This window comes from Polypterus senegalus, chromosome 16 (assembly GCF_016835505.1).
Source record: "Polypterus senegalus isolate Bchr_013 chromosome 16, ASM1683550v1, whole genome shotgun sequence".
NCBI classification, from domain to species: Eukaryota; Metazoa; Chordata; class Cladistia; order Polypteriformes; family Polypteridae; genus Polypterus; species Polypterus senegalus.
The window spans coordinates 49,257,025-49,277,712 of NC_053169.1; the positions used below are offsets into that span (position 1 = coordinate 49,257,025).

The 20,688-nt window shown below is 39.4% G+C and overlaps 1 protein-coding gene and 1 long non-coding RNA gene across 3 annotated transcripts in view; both read right to left on the reverse strand.

Annotated features, from left to right (window-relative positions):
• The window catches only part of LOC120516401, a 51,162-nt gene extending 44,937 nt beyond the window's left edge, over positions 1-6,225 (reverse strand). Inside the window, exons 1-2 of the mRNA XM_039738048.1 lie at positions 6,214-6,225; positions 2,099-2,207 (exon numbers count right to left, since the gene is read on the reverse strand). Of these exons, the coding sequence (XP_039593982.1) occupies positions 2,099-2,207; positions 6,214-6,225 (121 nt within the window). The remainder of the gene's footprint in view (positions 1-2,098; positions 2,208-6,213) is intronic.
• A 594-nt stretch (positions 6,226-6,819) lies between these two features.
• On the reverse strand, positions 6,820-20,350 carry LOC120517014. Of its 2 annotated transcripts, XR_005630966.1 has the most exons (4): positions 20,335-20,347; positions 20,194-20,256; positions 19,244-19,314; positions 6,820-7,116 (listed from the first exon to the last, which is right to left on the reverse strand). It is a non-coding gene; the product is annotated as an uncharacterized LOC120517014 (long non-coding RNA). The 2 variants fall into 2 exon arrangements; XR_005630965.1 differs by having other exon boundaries at positions 20,194-20,350.
• Positions 20,351-20,688: the final 338 nt, after the last annotated feature.

Genomic DNA, 20,688 nt, shown 5'->3' on the forward strand with positions numbered 1-20,688 from the left:
CCTTTAACATTACTGTTGAACTGTGACTAGTTGGCAGTGGAGAAGAGGAAAAACAGCTAAATCCACTGTGACTGAATGTTATATAATAATAACATGTAAAAACTCCCAAAGGTGTGAAAACTTTCTATAGTCACTGCACAATGAAATATGTATGCTGCCGTTACTACTCTTTCTTAAACACCACTAGCTTTAGTACAGTTGATTATTGTCCTTTATTCAATCCAACAGAAATTTCTCATTTTTTCCACCTTACCACAGACTGATATCATAATTCAGCTTGCTTGCTTTTGTTGTTTGAGGGACTGGGAATTGCTTTCTCAGAAATCATGTTTGTCTTTGTGATAGGCTTCCCTGCAAAAAATTAAAAAATGTCTGCTTGGGCCAAACTAAGCTGGCCATTTTAAAAACAATATGCTGGTCAAAACCCTAACCACTGATGCCTTATTTATGTATTCAAAGCAAATAGAAGGTTAAATATGTATATTATAAAATGGCAAATCAATCAGAACATTTTTCAAAAAATAATAATTATATAGTGGCTTATCTATCTATCTATCTATAGTGCCTTTCATATCTATCTATCTATCTCTAGTGTCTTTAATATCTATCTATCTATCTATCTATCTATCATATAGTGCCTTTCATATTTATCTATCTATCTATGTGTCTATTGTGGACTATGGCCGGCCATTCATCCCGGCCAATACCCCCAGGCCGCCACAGGGAGCCCTCCCTGCGACAAGGAAAAGCCCCGAATTCCAGCAGGGCATCATGGACTATGTAGTTTTAGTACACAACCTTGCTGGATAACGTCGGGGCCACCAGGAGACGCTACAGGGAGGCTCAGAGATGTTTATTTTCCCTATAACCCGAAAGTACATCTTAGGCACAGCGACAGAGGAAATTACGTACTTCCGGGATGAAAAAGAAGAGTTTTGATCTGACCCGGAAGTACTAGGAAGTCACATGGACTGAGGGTTCAGAAGCACTTCCGGGTCAAGAAGTATAAGAGACTGTGAGAGATCCCAGACGGGTGAGCTGAGTCAGGAGAAAGGGTGGCAACGCGTCTGGGAGAGTAGAGGGTTGTTTATTGGTTATTGTGTATTGTATATTTATGAGTATAGTGGAGTGGGGGGTGCTTGGTGCACATTATTATTATTCAAATAAATAATAATTGGACTTTTATCTGGTGTCTGGCGTCTGGTCCGAAGGTTCAAGGGGATGATAGCTACCCCTATCTATCTATCTATCTATCGTGCCTTTCATATCTATCTGCCTGTCTGTCTGTCCATCTCACACTGTACCTTTTATTTCTATAATTTCACACACACACAGATTTCATGCCCTCCACCACTCTGTTCTGATGCTGGCAGTTATCATCAACAGGCGTCCATTCTAAGCACATCCCCAAAACTAGGCAGTGATGGAAAAGGAAAAGCAGAAATCTTCTCTGTGAGCAGAAGCCAGCCAATGACTTGCACACACCTCCATCCGGGCAGGATGCAGCTGCAGAGAACCACCCTGTCTACCTCAGGGCATGAAAATTAAAATCTGCAGCATTCCATTTTAGGCTAGATCAAAGAAGCAACTGCTGAGGCCAATGTGAAAAAATAGATGAAGGAAGCAAAAACAATTACATTGTGATGAAAGGGGAAAAAAATCAACTGCCCATGGTGTGCTCTACAACATGATTTTTCAATTTACTTTGCTCTGCCTGGGCAGTGGATTTACGCTGAGGAGAAGGGGTGGCAAGAGTGCTGGGTGGCTTATTAAGTGTTTCTAGTAAACAGGGAGGCCCCCTAGTGGTCAAAGGGTTGAAATGTAAGGATTAGATTTCCCATTCACTCCAGCCTCATGCAAATTTAAGAAAAGTCCAAGCTGATAGTGAACATTTATTTTAAATTTGCATGTTTTTTTGGATTAATTAATTATGAATAGGATGTAATTATAATTTTATCAACAAAATTGTGTTGGAAAGGACCTGGAGGACCTGCATCCCCTGTTCTGTCGCAGCTGAATGTGGTAACCAGATGTAGGTGAGCACAGAGAAGAATTACAAACCTACAGAAAGGCCGACAACATCGGGATGAGCTCTCACCTATGGTGATGCGCCGTTGCCGTGGTGATGTGTTCCTTTCTCCCAATGACTTCGGCAAGATGCCCTTCACCAGCAAGTCTTCAACACTGCCAGCTCTTTTTCGCAGTTTCTGTGCCAAAATACAAAATCGGCTAAAGTCTCTCCATAGCACTTAGAAACATTCGTATTAAGACATTATTTTTATGTTATTTTTGCAACAAATTAAAAGTGACTCTGCAGTCAGTGTTATTTTTATATACTGGAGCACATTGACACCATTCACAATCACAGACTTTGGAAAGCAAAATAAGTTACACTAGCTATATTCCCTTTAAAAACAGGTGATAGAATACATTTTAAAATATTTGGTTATTTCAAGGCAACATGCTTGCCTCATGTTCTCTTTTTGACTGCCACCAATGACAGACAGGCACCCATATCCCGAAAATGGCGAAAACACCCTTCATATTCTATCAAATACTTCTTGTCTTTGAAGGTCACTCAGCTTACACCTTGTTCGTACTTAACAACCCAACAACACTTGGTTAGTTATTCACATTGTTGTCATTGAAATGATCCATTGTAACTCTATTTTTTTGTAAAAATAAAGAAAATTGTCACCATCAGGAATTGATAACTTCATGACCAGTCAGATTGCTTACAAAGAATGGACACACACAGACAGGGTAACATTTTATTATACAGCACACTAACCACAGTACCTGTCGAAGACAAAATTTTTGTTATCTCTTCACCTACATGTACCTTCAGCGTCTTTCCTTTGTATTTGCGAGTAGAAACGCTTCTTCACTGGCGCTCCTTTTCTCGAATGCATTTCCATAAAGCCTGCTTTACATGCACTGTCATTATTTCTGTCCGGTTTTATATTGTATTTGCTGTCTTTGAAGGCGACTCTCTAACTGTGGCTCATATTCACCTCACACTTCCCATTTCAACGCGTCAAACAACTGACCAATTACAACAAATCCAAACTAACCAAATAGATTGCTCAGAGGGACTGGACACACAGACATTAGTGTTTTAAAGTAGTTGATTATAATAACCAGATAAAATCTATTCAATCTATTTGACATAGCACTTTACTAATTGTATTCATAATGAAACAATAATACCTCTTATGGTGACACAAGTGTATAAATAGGGTAAGGGTAAGCTTGGCATTTGCAGGGCCTTGCATGCAGAAGAGGACTATGGCAAACACTAAAGGGTGGGCATATCAGTATAAGTATGCAAATTCAATCCTTAAAACCAAAGTGAGCTCCAAAATGGAAAACCAGAGGTAGAAACACCTCCAGGCAGCTAAGGCCACATTGTCCCAAGACAGAGTGAATACGATGACATAGTGCAGACCTCTAGGTGACATGCCTAAAGACCTAACCCTTTAGTGCTAATGGAATTCTGAGGGATGCAGAGAAGTGATGGCCTCCTAGAAGGAACTGTAGTCGGGTGTCCCTTTCACACATAATGTGTAGGTCCATTTCAGGGCTTAGCTAAAACCTAATTCAGTGCCACAGGTTTTTTGAATGTGGCATTGGGGGGTGAACAGAAAACATAGCATTCATTTTCACTTATATTCTGATGATACCCAGCCATACATCTTGTATTCTTTTACACCAAATAATATTTCTCCAGTCATGTCCTTAATTAGCTGTGTCAGTGAGTTAAAGGAGCGGATGGATGATAAAAGCTACTTGCCTCTGAACACAGAAATAAAAAAATGTGAGAAATTGGGGGGAAACAACACATACTGTACCATAACAATATTCTGTCAGATTTTATCTCAGTTGGAATCATCATTAGTTTTACTGAATCAGTAAGCAATTTTAGGCTTTACCTTTTACACCAGCATGTCTTTAAAAATAAACATTGCACAGCTATGCAAAACTTGTTTTTTTCCATCCTGATCATGTTGGAAATTAACATGTTCTTTAAATATGGATAATATCGAGAAATTAATTCATGTATTTATTTCTAGTAGGACTAACAAACTGCAATGTGGTGTTCGCTGGATGTTCAAACTGTTCTTTAGCACAGCTCAAATTGGTCTTATGTAAAGCTTTCAGTTAATTCAAAATGTTGCTGCAAGACTTATTACAAGAACTAGAAAGTGTGACCACATAACTCCAGTTCTAAAGTCCATCAACTTGATAGATAGATAGATAGAACTTTATTCATCCCCAGGGTGAAGTTGGCTTTTTACAGAAAGGGTAGATAAATAAACAAACAAATAAATAAATAAATAAATCAATCAACACATACTTTGGCATGAACACACATCAGAATGACAAAAAAGGAAGAAAGTTTTAAAAAGAATGAAAAGAAAACCTCTGTATTGGCAGTCCCAGTCCCAGTGATGCATTATGCAGACAAATTGCTGTTGGTGTAAAGGGGCCCCGTCACATTTGTTCACACAATTCTGCTGAATAATTTGTTGGCTGAAAGTTCTCAGTGTAAGGGCCGGGATATATTCGACACTCAGAACGCTTCCCCACATGCATCATTGCTGCCACGTGTTCCCAATGCTCCTCTGAGCACATCATCAGAAATTAACACAATATGTGTGCAAGTTGCAGTACCAGCAAAAATTTGAGGTGGCAATGTGTTTAACTTTTTGTACATGATATCAGCATCATTGTCAGCATAGCTGTCTGCTAATGCTCGGATACTAATGCCTGTTGTAAGATAAGCAGTGTGACAGCAAGCCACATTACAACGACATCAGGATCAATCTGTGTGCTTTGATTTTTGATGAATGGTTCAGTGTGGTGAAGCAAATCATAAGACTTAAATGCTGACATAGGAAAGTATTCATGGTGCTTTTCCTTGTGCATTTCTCACATAAGTAATACAAGTGTTGCATATTCTGCATCATAATGATGGCATAGATTTAAAATTCTCAGATACCATCTTCTGTGTCGCTATTCCCGTGTTTTTTGAACCTTCACAACAGCTTCAGAATGCAAAGAATTTTTATCTACAACATCTTTCTTTGCTCAACTCAATACACAGCGAAACTGGATGTTGTTTTTTCATTGTGATGATTTCTCACACTGCCACCTGGTGGAATCCTCCAGATTTACAAATGCAAAGTGTATGAGTTGCGTAGTGTCACATATATCCCAGCCCTTAGTGTGTCAGAAAGAGGATGAGTAGCATTATTCATAATGGCATTGAGTTTTGTTTTAACTCCCTTCTTTGCTATGAGCTCCAGGGGGTTCAGAATGTGTCCTATAACTGAGCTGACTTCAAGTTAAGTTTAGGGCTGATTTTAAAATCTGCCTTCTTACATATAAAACCTTAAATGGCCAAGGCCCTACTTACCTTACTGAACTTATCACTACTTACAAACCAGAATGTACATTAAGATCTCAAGATGCCAGGCTACTACAGATTTCAGGGTTAATTAAATAACAGTAGGAGGTCAAGCTTTTAGCTAAAAAGCTTTGGAATGATCTGTCTGGTTATGCTTACTCATGACTTTAGTGTAGCATACCCTACAAATTCCAACAGAAAGACTCATAAGTTTAGTTTGACATACCTTGACTAGAGCTGCTGTTTAGCTGTGTGCTTTACATCTCTGTTTGTTATTCATTTGTGCAAAAATATAAGCATTATAATAATGATGAACTGTTACTAACCCCTTGTTTTGTTGTATTAGGGTCCTAAGGAGACCCTATTCTCTCCCTTATTCTCCTTTTTCATTTACATCTTAACAAATTTTCCCAATATCCTTACTATAGCCCTCATAAGTTACATTATGTTTTATATCTATGATTTCAGGCAACAAGACTGAGTACCAGAACTGGCAGGAGAGATTAAGTTACACATGTAAGTATGTATTATAGATAGATAATAGGCCCAGAATATAATTAGAGTTCAAATGTGAGTGTTGGCAAAATAACATTAATGCAACCTGAATAATAATCATATCTTCTTGCTTAGTCTACCAGGTGGCTCAGTCTTTGTCTGTGGTCCAGCATGGCATTTGAAATATGGCTGGTGGTCACCGAGTTCTCCGATTGACCGATTTCTTCGGTTGACCAATGGAATAAGCCGACTCCCTAGTTCATGCCAGCTCTTGATTCACCACGACTCCATTTCATCTCTAGACTAACCTTTTTTGCCATTGTATCTCAAGCGGGCTGGTAGGTTTCAAAGGTTTACTTTTCCCTTTCCTTGGTGGAAAATGATGGCTCTTAGAATGTCCTTGCAAAACTGGTTACAAATAGATGGCTGAATACTTCCAACATGCCTACCACAAATTTAATTTTCCAAAGCTGTTGTTATCAGTGATAGTATACCTAAAACTTTGGGGAATTTACAATGATTTGTTTAAAGGAAGCGGTTTATTTCTGTAACTCACTAATTAATTCTGAAATGACAATTTAGAAACAATTATCATGATATTATCATATTAAATATTAATCTACATTACACTCCTCCTCTATTCTGCCTCTTTTCTGTGCATCCTTCTGTGGCACTTGGTGCCACTTCCTCTCTACTGCCAAGTTGTTTTCCTGTGCATGGAAAGACATCTTAGGTACTGGGAGCTGTAGAATCTTCAGATGGAAACATTCTGTCATCAGGTTAGACAATCCAGCACAGACTTAACAGGAGAATTTCCAGGAGTTGGCAGAGGTCTCCAGGACCATGCCTGAGTCTAACTGTATCTGTTATAATTGACCATGGACCACAAAGTTGTTGATTTTTCTCAGGGCTGCTGCTGACTAAAGTTTGTTTTCCACTCCTTCTTTGTCAACTAATCATAGTTCAACAATTTTATTAATGGTGTGGAAGAAGCACAAGGTTTGGGGTTCTACCTCATATATTAACAGTAACGTTTTCAAAAAATAGAGTTACGACTAGAGAGTAATCCCCAAAGACTGAGTCCAAAATGGCACAGGTCGTTGAATTTATATGTAGTATGCAGGAAGAGGAGGGTCCAATGGGATTAGGTGGAGTGAGGTCAGTAGGAGGCGGAAGTGGAACCCGATTGGATTTTAAATGCCTTTTCCTTCCTGTGAGGTGGGAGAAAAGATATTAGTACACTTAGTCATCTTCTGAGTCAACATTTTACCCTTAGTTAAGCCCATTGACTGCCTCCCATGCGCACTTGTGTGACAATGGACAGACATCATCAGGCCCCATCTATGCAAATCAGTTTCAGACTGCTTTGTTTTAAAAACATCTGTGTCTTGATGTGTACTCATTGTGTAATTAGTTAGCTGCAAAGTTTATATTTGTATTTTACCTGAGAACCAGTCACAGCGCTCCACATCTGCACTCAGTGAAGAGCGCTTTCCAAAAATAAAGTGTAAACTGAATTGAATTGCATGGAAGCACTTGAGTGGCAGGTGGGAAAGAACGTGGAGCCTTTGAGAGACAGAGAGATGAGCAGTAAAGGGATTATCTCTAACATTAGAACTATCTTTGATCAGGGCCTTCTTAACAGCATTATAGGCACCCGGGCAAAGCAGTGCACTGGAGCCCCTACCTGCACAAGCACTCAGAAAGTCACAATATATATAGATTAGCATGGGGCCATTATGCTTGTGGGACCCCCGGGCAACTGCCCAGTGTGCCCATGCATTAAGACGGCCCTATCTTTGATGAATCTGGAAAATTCTAGAGGTGATTCATTACCAGTCAAGGAATACACTGTTTCTGTTCCTTGTCCTTTGTCAATTTGTCATTGTACTTTTCAATGAGACTTCTTCCTCTTTCAGATGTGTCATTCACTACCATCACAAGTGTCGACATTTCACAAAATTCATTAAAGATGAGATCATCTGTCCACTTGTCTGGTGATTCCTGAAGAAACAACTGATCTTTTTCTATAAGGACATCACAGAAGGATGTTGTTCTTTCTATTCCCAGATCCTCCAGCTGTTCCGATTCATTGGGCGAGATTAAGATGTGAAGGAATGTCTGGTAACAGTTTCCTGTCATCAAAAGGGGCAAACTCCTACTTACTGCTAGAGTGTTCTGGGAACTCCAGTTAAGTGCTAGAATGTTAACTGTTCTGCGGTGGGCTGGCGCCCTGCCTGGGGTTTGTTTCCTGCCTTGCACCCTGTGTTGGCTGGGATTGGCTCCAGCAGACCCCCGTGACCCTGTAGTTAGGATATAGCGGGTTGGATAATGGATGGATGGTTGTTAACTGTTTGTTTTTTTTATTATTTACCAGTCACCTAGCTAGTTAAGAACCCCATGAAAGTCTACATACATATTAAGAGTACAAAGAAAATATTCAGAATGGAGAGACTTTGAAATGTTTCACAATCAGTCCAAAATTTCACAGGAAGCTGTTCCTAATGGACAATTACTAAGCCTTTTGGAGAAACAATTTTATAAACATCAACTCTTTGTAGGACCTGGATTAGGCAGGTCCCAGGTGTCTTCAGGTGCTTTTTGTTTTGCTCCTCAGTCCTATCTTTGCTCTTACCTCCCTCTTTTTAATTGTGTGTGTGTTTTTTTATTTTTTTTGGTGCACAAGGAGATTGGCTTCTGGTGATCAAACTGGCAACCAGCACTGTGGCCTTCCAGATGCAGGGGTTATAGGTTCAGTTCAGTCTATCCCATTCAGTTTAGGGTGTTAGTCAGCAATCTCTGGGACAGCTCTCTTTATTCTGGCTGCAAGTCATAGCCATTACCCAGTTCAGGGGGTGCAGTCAGCCAAAGAATATTACTGAAACACTCCCATAGTTTTTTGTATAGGATTTTGAGTGATGAGCTGGGAAACAGGGAATTTGAGTTCCAAGGAGCAAAGAGAAAAGTTCCACAGGACACGGAGGAGAAAAACAGCTTCTCATTGTATAAGCTGAGGTTTGGAGCGATGCCGGGTTTGCACATCTACTTTAGCCAGAAAAGGAGAATCATGAGCATATGACTTTGGAAAGAGGGGAACTGAGCTCATTGAGGGTCACCAGGACACCAGAAATCACTACATTACATATTCATGATGTGAAGTATAAGGTCTAGTTTACCCTTCAGTGGCCGGAGTAGAAAAAAAGTGTAGATTTTGGAGTAGCCATCACTGTCTCCTGAGTTCAACATCATTTTCTGTCAAGTTTGTCTGTTAATCACAATTAAAAATATAATATAGTGCCTTATTTATCTGTCTAGAGCTTTGTCCATTCTCCACACCCGACTCCAACTCACCTGGGTGAGGCAGAGCAACTCCTGTTATCCAAGACCAGTGCTAGAGCAAATCCTGTTGGAAGCACTTCTGGGTCAAGCACAACTTCCAGAAAGTAGGGAGCATAAATCCCTACTGGACCTCTGGCGGCACCCAGGGAACTCGACAGGGCTTCTCTATGGTACTACAATTCCCAGCATGCCCTGTTGGTGTCCATTTGGGTAGCAAGGCCCAGAAATACAGCCAGTATGGAATGCTCCCTAATTGCTCCATGATGCTGTCCTTGAGGCCAGTCTCCTGCCTTTTTTTCTACTGGTCTCCCAGCCATGTAATAGCCTGGGACCCATCCTGGCAAAGATGCCAGCCTAGACATCCCATTCATGACAGTATATAGTGCCTTTTCTCTCTATATATGACAAAGTATCTTTTGCTATCTATCTGCAATATTCATCCTGTAGAGAAGGAGCATTCTCTTGGCTGACCTATAATGAAAGTTATTCTTATTCAGACTTTGTTCAGTAAGTAGCCATAAACTGTGACATTTAAAATACTGACATAGACATGGAGATCTCTAGATATGATATCACACAATCTATTTTACATAACAAGTTACAAGTTACATTCATAATGAAACGATAGTACAATACATTTATGTATTTGGCTGACACTTTTTTCCAAAGTGATTTACAACATTTAAAATACAATTGGTGACATTTCTTTTTTCCATTTGGAGCATAGGTGGGTCAAGTGACTCAGGGTAACAGAATGCTATGTATGAATGGTGTAAGGGTAAACTTGGCATTGGCAGGGCCTGCATGCAGAAGAGGACCGTGGCAGACACTAGAGGGCAAGCACATCAGTAGAAACTAAGTGTGATTGAGCTCAGAAAAAGAAAAACAGAGGTGGCAACACTTCCTGGCAGCTAAGGCCACATGGTTCCAAAACAGAATGAATGAGATGGCACTTTCTCTGACATAGTGCAGACCTCTGGATGACAGCCCTAAGGACCTGGATTCATGCAGAAGAGGACTATGGCAGGCACTACAGGGTGGGGATGCTAATATAAACTACCAATCCAATCCATAAAACCAGATGAGTTCAGAAGAGCTCACAGATATTATACAAACAATCTGCGGGTTAACTTGCTGGGGTGCCTGCGGCTTTTCTGCTTGCAAACTGAGCTGAGAGAAGAGTAGACATACACAGCACCGGAAACATTATATAAGTGAAAGATTTCAGTTGTCAACCTTTTTGCAAACATGTTTGATGAATTAATGAATGTGAATTGATAGACAGATGTGCCCATTTAAAATGAACTGTACAAAAAATAAAGTGTTTGGAATGTGAAGGGGTCTGAATAATTCCTCCATCTAGAACTTTTTAACAGACAGTTGGAAATATTCTGTGAGACACTAAATAAAAGTATTCACTACTCAAACCTCTCAAAAAACAAAGAACACACAGAGAAAAATGATAAAAATAGTCATACATAATAATTCCTGGTAAGACCAGCAGCTTTCTTGAATCTTCCTAATTTGTGAAATAAAAAGAAAAAAATCCTCTTCACTATAGAATAATGGACTTCATGTTACTCATTTTGGTCCCACCATGTAGAACTGACAACACTTTTTCTTCATAGTCCCCCATTTCAGGGCACCATAAGGTTTGGGAAAATTGGTGTCACAGGTGTTTGTGACTCCTCAGGTGGGCTTCATTGATTCATAAGATACCATAGCTTTGGAGTCTTTCAACATGGAAAAAACATGAAAAGTTCAACAAGAGGATAAGAGTTGTATTAATGAAAGTCAAAGAAGAAATTAAGAGGCCGTAAAAAAAATCAAACTAAGACATTGGTAAAACCTTAGGATGACCTAAATCAACTGTTTGGAATGTCATGAAGAAGAAAGAATGTCCTGGTGAGCTCATAAATCACAAAGTGACTGGTAGGCCAAGGAAGACCTTCTCTGCTGATGACAGAAAAATCCTCACTATGGTCAAGAAAAAGCCCCAAATGCCTGTCTGACAGATCATGCACAGTCTTAAGGACGCCGATGTGAATGTTTCAGAGATGACTATCAGCAGAAGTCTTCATGAACAGAAACACAGAGGAGACATGGCAAGACACAGACCACCAGTTAGCCAAAAAACCAGGGTGGCCATATTACAGTTTGTGAAAAAAAGACTTCAAAGAGCCTTCAGAATTCTAGGAAAAGGTCAAGACAAAAGACGGGACAAATATGAATGGCGAGAGGAAAGCATGGAAACCAAAAAGAACTGCCCAAGATCCAAAGCAGAACACCTCATCTGTTAAACATGTTGCTGGGGGTGTTATGGCTTGGGCATGTATGGCTGCCGCAGGTCCTGGCACACTTCTCTTCATTAATAATGGAACTGCTGATGGCAGCAGCACAATGAATTCTGGGGTGTGTAGAAACATCTGATCTGCTCAAGTTCCAGTAGATGCCTCCAAGCTCACTGGACAGCACTTCATCCTATGACAAGATAATGAGCCAAACATACTGCTGAGGCAACACACCAGTTTTTCAGAACTAAAAATATTCTTGAATGGCCCAGCCATTCACGCAATTAAAACCCAATTGAGCAGGACTTCCATATGCTGAAGAGAAAACTTAAAAGGAGAGACTCCTAAAACAAGCAGGAGCTGAAGATGACTGCATGAGAAGCCCAGCAGACCAGCACCAGAGAAAACCCTCAGCACCTGCTTGTGAATCACAGATTTCAAGCAGTCATTACATGTGAGGGATATGTGACAAAGGACTAAATATGACAACGGCTTTAATAGACCTGCCATTGCTATGTCTCAAAGATTATGGTGACTTGAAATGGGGAGACCACATAGAAAAAGTGTTGTATGTCCAAAATGTCTGAAAACCCCTTAAATGAAAGTCTGTAATGTACAATTTCATCATTTCTGGTGTGATTTTGTAGTTTTAAATGTGGAGCAGCAGGGTAAATAAATAAAAAAATATGTCTTTGTTTATGGAGGGCACTGTAGAACTGAAAGAGTGTGAACTAAATGTTTACACAAATGCATAGATTCTGTCTCCTTTAGGTCAATGAATTCATTCAATTTTTTCTTACATTGTGCACTACCATCAATAAACTTTGAGCGCTACGCACATTCACAAATAAAGCATAATCTTCTTTTTGATGAAGTCATGTCAGCTTCGTCAGACATTGTGCAGAGCTCTTTCAAAGGCATTCCTTTTGCCTCAACTGTTACATGAAGTGTATTTAGCACAGAGTAATTCAAGAAAGCCAAATCAAATAAAACACTCCTTAAGGTGTGACAAGCTTGCAGAAAACAGAAAGAAAAAAAATGTGTGTGTATATATATATATATATATATATATATATATTATATATATATATATATATATATATATATATATATATATATATATATATATATATATATATATTTTCCCATTTGCTTCACTATTGTGCTTTGTGCTGACTTTAAAAATGATATATTCCAGATGAATTCTACTGACTCCACATAATAATCTTCATTTTGCATAGGTCAAGGCTGCTGCGGCAATCCAAGTAACACTGGCATGACACGTGTCTGCAGGCAAGGCTTGGATTTAAAACGAAATTTGATTTTTTTTTTAACTATAAACCTGCATTCTTTGCTCTCAGCAAAATGAGGAGTTTGTCGTTAAAAACTTCAAAAAAGTACAGAAACAAAAAAGATCTGTTGTCAAAGCATTAATTACTAAAGGATATTTGCTACTGAAAATCTAACCCGCTTAAGACCTGAACGGGGTCATATGGGGTTGGGGGGGGAAGGGGGGGGTTGCTGGATCCTATCCCAGACAGCGCAGGGCGCAAGGCAGGAACAAACACCCTGGACATGGTGCCAGTTCATTGCAGGATAAACACACACACACACACACACATTCCAACCACACACTTCAATTGCCAATCCACCTAACCTGCATGTCATTTGAGTGTGGGAGGAAAATGGAGCAAATCCGAGAACATGCAAACTTCACACAGGGAGGACCAGGAGATGCTAACCGTGCCATGGAAAATACAAATGAATAAGTTCAAAATAGTTTGATGGCAAAGTGGTGGAGATGTTAGCTCTGCTAGCTCGAATTTCCAGTGTGCCAGGTTATAATCCTGGCCTGGTGCCTGCCTGAGTGAAGTCTTTATGTTCTCAGGTGTCCAAGTGGGTTTACTCCTCTGGCAGAAAGATGTGTAGCTTACATTGACTGAGAACTCCAAACTATACATGACCAATGGAATAAAATTTTTTGTTGTGTGAGAGAGAGAGAGAGAGTGAGTGGAGGTGGAGTACTTAGAGAGCAGTACTTAGCAGACCCACTCATCAGTTTATTTATATCCATTGGCCTGGGCATGTGACCGCCAATGAGTCTTGGATTAGCTAATGGAGTTGGAGAAAGTGAATGTGTTGCCGTTAGCTTTATATATCATAATTATTTTTTTGTATTTCTTTTTTCTTTTACTAAATCTATGTAATTTTATGATTTTCTTTGATGTTTGTGACCTGAAGGTGGAGCCTCGGAAGACCACTCCCTCTGATGTCGCTGAAGAAAAGCCCTCTGCTTATATATTGTGGCTAAAGACAAGGTTCTTCGGAGTGACATTGTGAAAGTTGTGGAACCAGGATCATATTTGCGAATATTGTTTGGAATTTCTAATTTTTCGCAAATATCCTGACAACCAGCTAACAGGTAAACTTTTTTAGTAGCATCATGTGTGAAAAAACAAAAAAAGGACAAGCTGGGGAATCCTAATTAGAACACAAAGCCAAGATGTGAGACAAAACCAAAGAAAGACCAGGCAAGAGGTCAAAACCAAATATTTAGAGAATATTTAGAAAAAGGCTTTTTGGTATACATTTGGTATCCATAGATCAGATTAGGAAAATGAACCCTTAGCTATCCTTTTAACCCATCAAATCAATTACAAACAAGTCACGCCACTAGAAACGTGGTTAAGCAGACCTAACGGCAGGAACTCAGCATGGCGGCAGTGAGAATCTAAAGGCCATCTAAGATGTTACACCACCCGTAACTCATAAAGAATTAAAGAGTAAAAATTGACAGAAACAGAATCCTGGATTTTTAAAACCCCTAATTCAGGCTCTAGTATGACACCAAATCATGACAGCAATACATTTTTGCTCTGTATTTTTGGATCTGAAAATTGCATAATGGATAGGATTTGTTTAATTTAGGTTGGTTCATTTTTATACCCTGTTTGGAGTTTCACCTTTTTTGTTCTTGAATAAACTTCTTTGCTTCTAAAAAAAAAATCTATATTTTCTTCATACCCCTAAACTAGAGGTTTAAGGCCATCCTCTCTTCTTAAAAGCTCTTTTGAAATTCACCAAACTTTAAAAGCTTTAGCCCCATTTTGGGTCTGTATACATTTTTGATAGAGGTCAAGGCTGCCTGGGGTGAGGCTTATGCAGTAGGCCCAGAACAGAAATAAGGACAGATCTGGCCTTGTTGTATGAAGTTCTTGAGGCCTGCACCCTGTTCTTTATGGGATGGGGTTAATGATGCAGAAAAAAGATCAGGGCAATGGAGGATGACTGAGGAAGATGACAGGCTCCATTGAACATCAAATACTCAACACTGAAAGCAGAAAGGCAAATGAATATTAATACATTTTCATGCATTTTTAATTTTTGTTCAGTGGGCAAAAAACTAAATTGTATTTTACATAAGGAATCAATATGATGCATGATAATAATGACAGATTAGTAACACTAGGCATAAAGAAAATTGCACATACTATAAAAAGAAATGTTTTAAGTAAGAATTTGCTCTGAGCATATCAAGAATAATTAGAAAAATCTGATTATGATGTCCCGCCCTGCCCAAGTTTTGTTTCCTACCTTGCGCCCTCTGTTGGCTATGATTGGCTCCAGCAGACCCCCATGACCCTGTAGTTAGGATATAGCGGGTTGGATAATGGATGGATGGATGGATGATTATGATATCTAAAGTCCATGTCACATTAGATACCTTTTCCAGCAATTTTCAGACACAGCCTTCGGGTTATATAATTTTAGTGAACTGAAGGCAGTTGGCACTAAGGGAAGTCATCTACTCTGACATACCCAGTGAATCATTCCCACTAGCTCATATATCGTCCTTCAAACAGGTCTGATTTTCTTATTAGGTGTAGGACCAGGCTCTGAATGCACATCATGCATCAACAAGAAATAAGGAATGTGGATGTTTTGGACTTCATACAGAGAAGAACAGCTTATTTGTCTGATTTCTCGTGTTTTTCATAAAACGGAAAAAAGAAAAAAAAAGGGATTGAAACTGCAAGCTGAACTCTGTGTACCTGCTAACCAGCTCCATCATGCAACACCAGATTGTTTGCAACAAACACAGGTGAGCAGAACTGTGCTGGAAGGTCAGTATGCAGTCACTAAATTTGACATACCCAGCGATTTTCAGTTGTGTAATTTGACGTGGTCCAGTGATGACACCAACAACCTCCGGTCAGCAAGTCTGACGTACCCCACAGCTAAAAGTCATATAATGTGACATTGGCTTAAGTTGAGTTTTCTATAAACATTTTACCAATATGCTAAATTATTGAGGTGAGCTTACTATTAATTTAATTTTTACAAAACATCCATAAGAAGATGGCTGGACAGTAACACAGTTGCCCTTAATGTAGAAGCCCCCCAATACATGAATGAAAATTTGTGGATGCGCATAGAACTATCTGTTCTCGGTACTCAAATGTGGCACTTGGTGCCACTGCCCATCTGCCAAGTTGTTTTGCCCGCCTAAGGCAAAGTCATCTCTGATGGAGGATCGCAGGAATCATCAGGTAGAAGGGTCCTTTCATTAGATTGGCTGGCCCAGTGCTGACTTAGCTGTGGAATGGCCAATAGGGGGAGGCAGCTTGATGGCTGAGGTCTACAGGACTCTAAACAAATTCAAATCCTATTATGTGATATCATCTACTGTTAAATTCTGCTCTGTACTTGTAATATTTTTACTTTACTATTATATTGTATTGATGATTACTTGGGTCCTCTTCTGTGTATTGTGTTGTATTGACCCCCTTCTTTTTGACAACCTATCTGTAAAGGGGTCGCTGTTTGAACTGCCTTTCCCAAGGTTTTTCCTTGTCTTCTTAGAGAGTCAAGGCTGGGGGGCTGTCAATAGACAGGGCCTGTTAAAGCCCATTGCGGCATTTCTTGTGTGATTTTGGGCTATACAAAATAAATTGTATTGTATTGTAATTGTATTAAGCTTCATAAAAAGCAGATCATCAATAGTAAACCGATATCACCATGAAATGCACTAAAGGTGATATCCATTCTTTATTTGTAGATCCACTTCTATTTTCAAATTAGGCACCCAGGGTTTCCCAGTCAGGGCCTGACCCAAGTTTGGAAGTTTGGAACTTATTCTTTTGCAAATAGAAATTGTTTAGATGCCGGGTGAGCAACCTTTTTCTGTATGTCCTTTATAAAATTAATTGTGTGTTGATTTTTTTTTTTAATAAGTTCCTCAGTGAATCACACTTAATTAACCACATAATTGTTTAACGATTTCTTCTTTTCTAATTCTTCTTTACAAAACTGCTTGAGGTTTGTTACATTGCATGTGGATCATGTGTGATCAGCCTTTATCAAGTCCAGCCACAAAATTTCCCATTTTTGTAAAGATCTGGACTCTGAATTTTCCACTCCAGGACATTAACACTGTTGTTATTTTAGCCATTGCTGTTCAACTAGGCTTTCTGCTTAGGGACATTTTCTTGATGGCAAACAAATCTCCCAGGGTGGGAGTTTCTTGCAGACTGCATCATGTTTTCTTCCAGGATTTCCCTGTATTTTGTAACATTCCTTTTACCCTCTACACTCACAAGGGAAGCAACCCTCACAACATGAGGTTTCCACCACTATGCTTCATGGTGGCTTTTTTTCTGATAATGTGCCATGTTTAAGCCAAACATTCCAATTAGTTTCATGGCCAAAAAGCTCAGTTTTGGCATGATTAGACAACAAAACCTTCTCACAGCTCACTTCAGACTCTCCCATGTAACTTCTGTTAAGATGTAAAGTGTTTTTTTTAATATTCACTGTGATTGTGTTCAACCGAACCTTCAAAGTGGGTGAATACTTTCACTAGGCACTGTATTTAAAGAACAAGATCGATGACGCTCCCTACAGAGTAGGCTAAAGGCTTTTGTCCATTGCTCCTTGGTAAGGTTTTACCTCCCCTTAAACACAGAAGAGTTTTGAAGACAGATTTATATATGCTGGGAAGGGCTACCTGGTTGGCATGGTTTTGCTCATTTGTTCGTTCGAAATTTCTGACTGGAACAGAACTCCATGATGAAGTCTGTATCGCTTCAAAGCTGATGTATTGTAATCTTACTAAGACTTTACATTTTACACCTAGACATTAAACGGGGACACCATTGATGATCTTCTTTTGCTTCTTTTTCTCTCATTTCATATCAGAACTATCTATCTATCTATCTATCTATCTTGTACTAAAGTATGAGTAGACAAACTTTGTTATTTTTAAATGTTGTTGAATTTTGGCTGTTAATTTGAATGCAATTATGTATTAATCCTCTTTAATAAAGCCCCTGTGTGCGTCCAGGTGTCCATATGTGTGTATGTCTTCTGGTGAAGTGCACATGCGTGGGGCCACACGGCACGTGTTCAGTCTCTTACTGTGCATTCTCTGTGCAGAAAGGGAGAGACAGACACACACACAGGCGCGTGAGAGACACACAGACATGCACACAACAGACACAAACACAGGCGCGCGTGAGACAGACAGACAGAAACAAACACAGGCCCACGCGAGACACACACACATATAGGCGCGCGTGAGACAGACAGCCAGACAGAAATACACACAGGAGCGCGCGAGACAGACACACACACACAAAGGCGCGCGAGACAGACACACACAAACAGACACAGAGGCATGCGCTTAAGAGAGACACAGACACACACACACACACACACACGCAGGCACATGACAGAGACACACACACACACACACACAGGCGCGGGCGTGCATTGTTGCAATGTTACTTTTCTTGGTTGCTTATTAAATTACGGATTTTTCAAATATTCATTTTTTTCCCTGTGCTTCAAACTCATTAAAAAAAGTGTTTTTAGCAAGCGGGTCGTAAGGCTATAGCACAAACTCTTACAGTGTTAGTTTTCTCTGTTGTTCAAGTTTTTCTTAGTGTTATTCAATGTCTCTACATTTAGTTTACTATTACGCCGTGCATTCAATGGTGTAATTAACTATATTTGTGCTTAAAAAATTTATAAAATATATATTTACATACAGTTCATGCGGTCTGGAATGGATTAATTGTATTTACATACAATCCTATGGGGGAAATTACTTTGGTTCACAACCAAATCGGGTTACAACCAGAGTTTAGGAACGAATTATGGTCGTGAACCGAGGTTCCACTGTATTACTATCAGACAAAATTACAGACATTTTACTGAAATATAAACCAGTATTACTGAGAGAGAAAATTAAAGGCACACAATACAGTGACGCATATTACAGCCACATACAAGGTCCCTTGCCATTTAATATAGACTGTTCCTACTAATGTTTATGCACTACTGTTCTAGCGCCCGTTACTGTAACGGGCTTAATGTCTAGTTGTTAATAAAGGATTTTAAAATCTAAAAAAAAAAAATCTATCTATCTATCTGTTATATAGTGCATTTCATATCTATCTATCTTTGATGTAGCATAGCATTTTTTGGGCTGTATTCTACATGGCCATATGGCCTAAAAAGAGCTAGTGGAAACAAAAGCTGATTGTGTTTGCAGTGCTTCTCTTAGCCACAGAATTAGCAAATAATTAAGCCGCTAGGTGTAGTGGCACACTTACAAATTAGCATCTAATTTACAAAACAAAAAACTTAGAACAAGATTGCAGCTATTAAAATAAGAGGAGTGAGCAACACTGTCAAGAAAGAATACCTTTATATCAAGTTGGGGATCCTCAGCAGAGCAGAACTGTAACTTATAGTCATCCATGTTGTTCAATTTATCTAAGGGGAAAAAATAAAAAAAAGAAACAAATAAATAAATAGAAAGAATAATAGATTTTGCTGTACCTCTCCCTAGCTCAGTACCTCAAAACATACAAGGGTTGGTAGAGTAAAGTGCAAAGCATGTGCAAAGCTTCCTACACCTCTTAAGGGGAACAAATTACAGGTCACTGCACAGAGAATCTAATTGTGACATCACTGCTTACCCATCTTCACCTTCATTCTAGAGTTCTGAAGACCAAGACCTGGAAGATAACCAGTGATGTCACATTGAACTTTGTATTCTGTCACATCCTTTTCCCTCTCAAAATGAGATAAGTTCCCCCTCAGCTTCATCATGTTGTCTGTCACTGGATGACTGACGAGGAAGGTGCATCAGTGTTACCCCATTCCAACTTATGATTTTTTTTTAATCTGCTGAAAGCAATGAACTAAGGTTACCCCTGGTACCCATTTAAGTTTCCTTTCTGTGTTTTCTGCAACACAACACAACATTGCACAAAAAGTTATTGACACACAGCCATCTTCTGGTCAGGACATACTATATGCAGCACACACTGCCTTCAAAAGACAAATAGCCTTACTAAAGACCTCTGCCATCCTGCACAATCTCTTTTCTTACTCCTCCATAGTAGTGAACAGTTTTGAACCATGAGCTCTTCCACCACAAGATTCAGATACCATTATTATCCTCAAGCCATACTGTTTTTGAAAAGTCACTTTTACCATCTACTGCACTAGTGGACCAGACTGTGTTTCTTACATCTATCAGCTGATGTTGTATTTAACATTTCGTGTTGTATTCATTATCTCATGTTGGCAATGACACAGGAAAAGCTGTAGGACCAGATGGAATCAGCCCTCGAGGCCTGTGCTCACCAACTTTGTTGTGTCCTCTGTCATCTGTTCAGTCTGTCCCTAAAGATTCAGAAAGTGCCACTGCTGTGAAAAAAAAACCAAGACTTGTTCCTGTTTCAAACAAGGAGTTTTCTTGTGGTTGGTTACCTGCAGGATACCTACTAGAGCAGGGGTGTCGAACTCCAGTACTGGAGGGCCGCACTGGCTGCAGGTTTTTATTCTTATCCTTTTCCTAATCAGCAAACAGTTTTACTGCTAATTAACTCCTTTTCCTTCATTTTAATAGCCCTGATTTTAAGGATTAAGTTCTCTGAATTAATTCCTTTCTTCATTAAATGACAGCCAAATAGAAATGAGATGTGACATGACCCAAAAGATGACCAGCTAAATTGGGATTTCAAACTCCAACCAATCTCTTAATGAGAAGCCAATTCTTGCTGTTAATTAAACTCGTTATTTAATTGCATGGTTTGTTGCTGCTCTTGTTCTGCCACAGCAGACATTTCCAAAACTGCT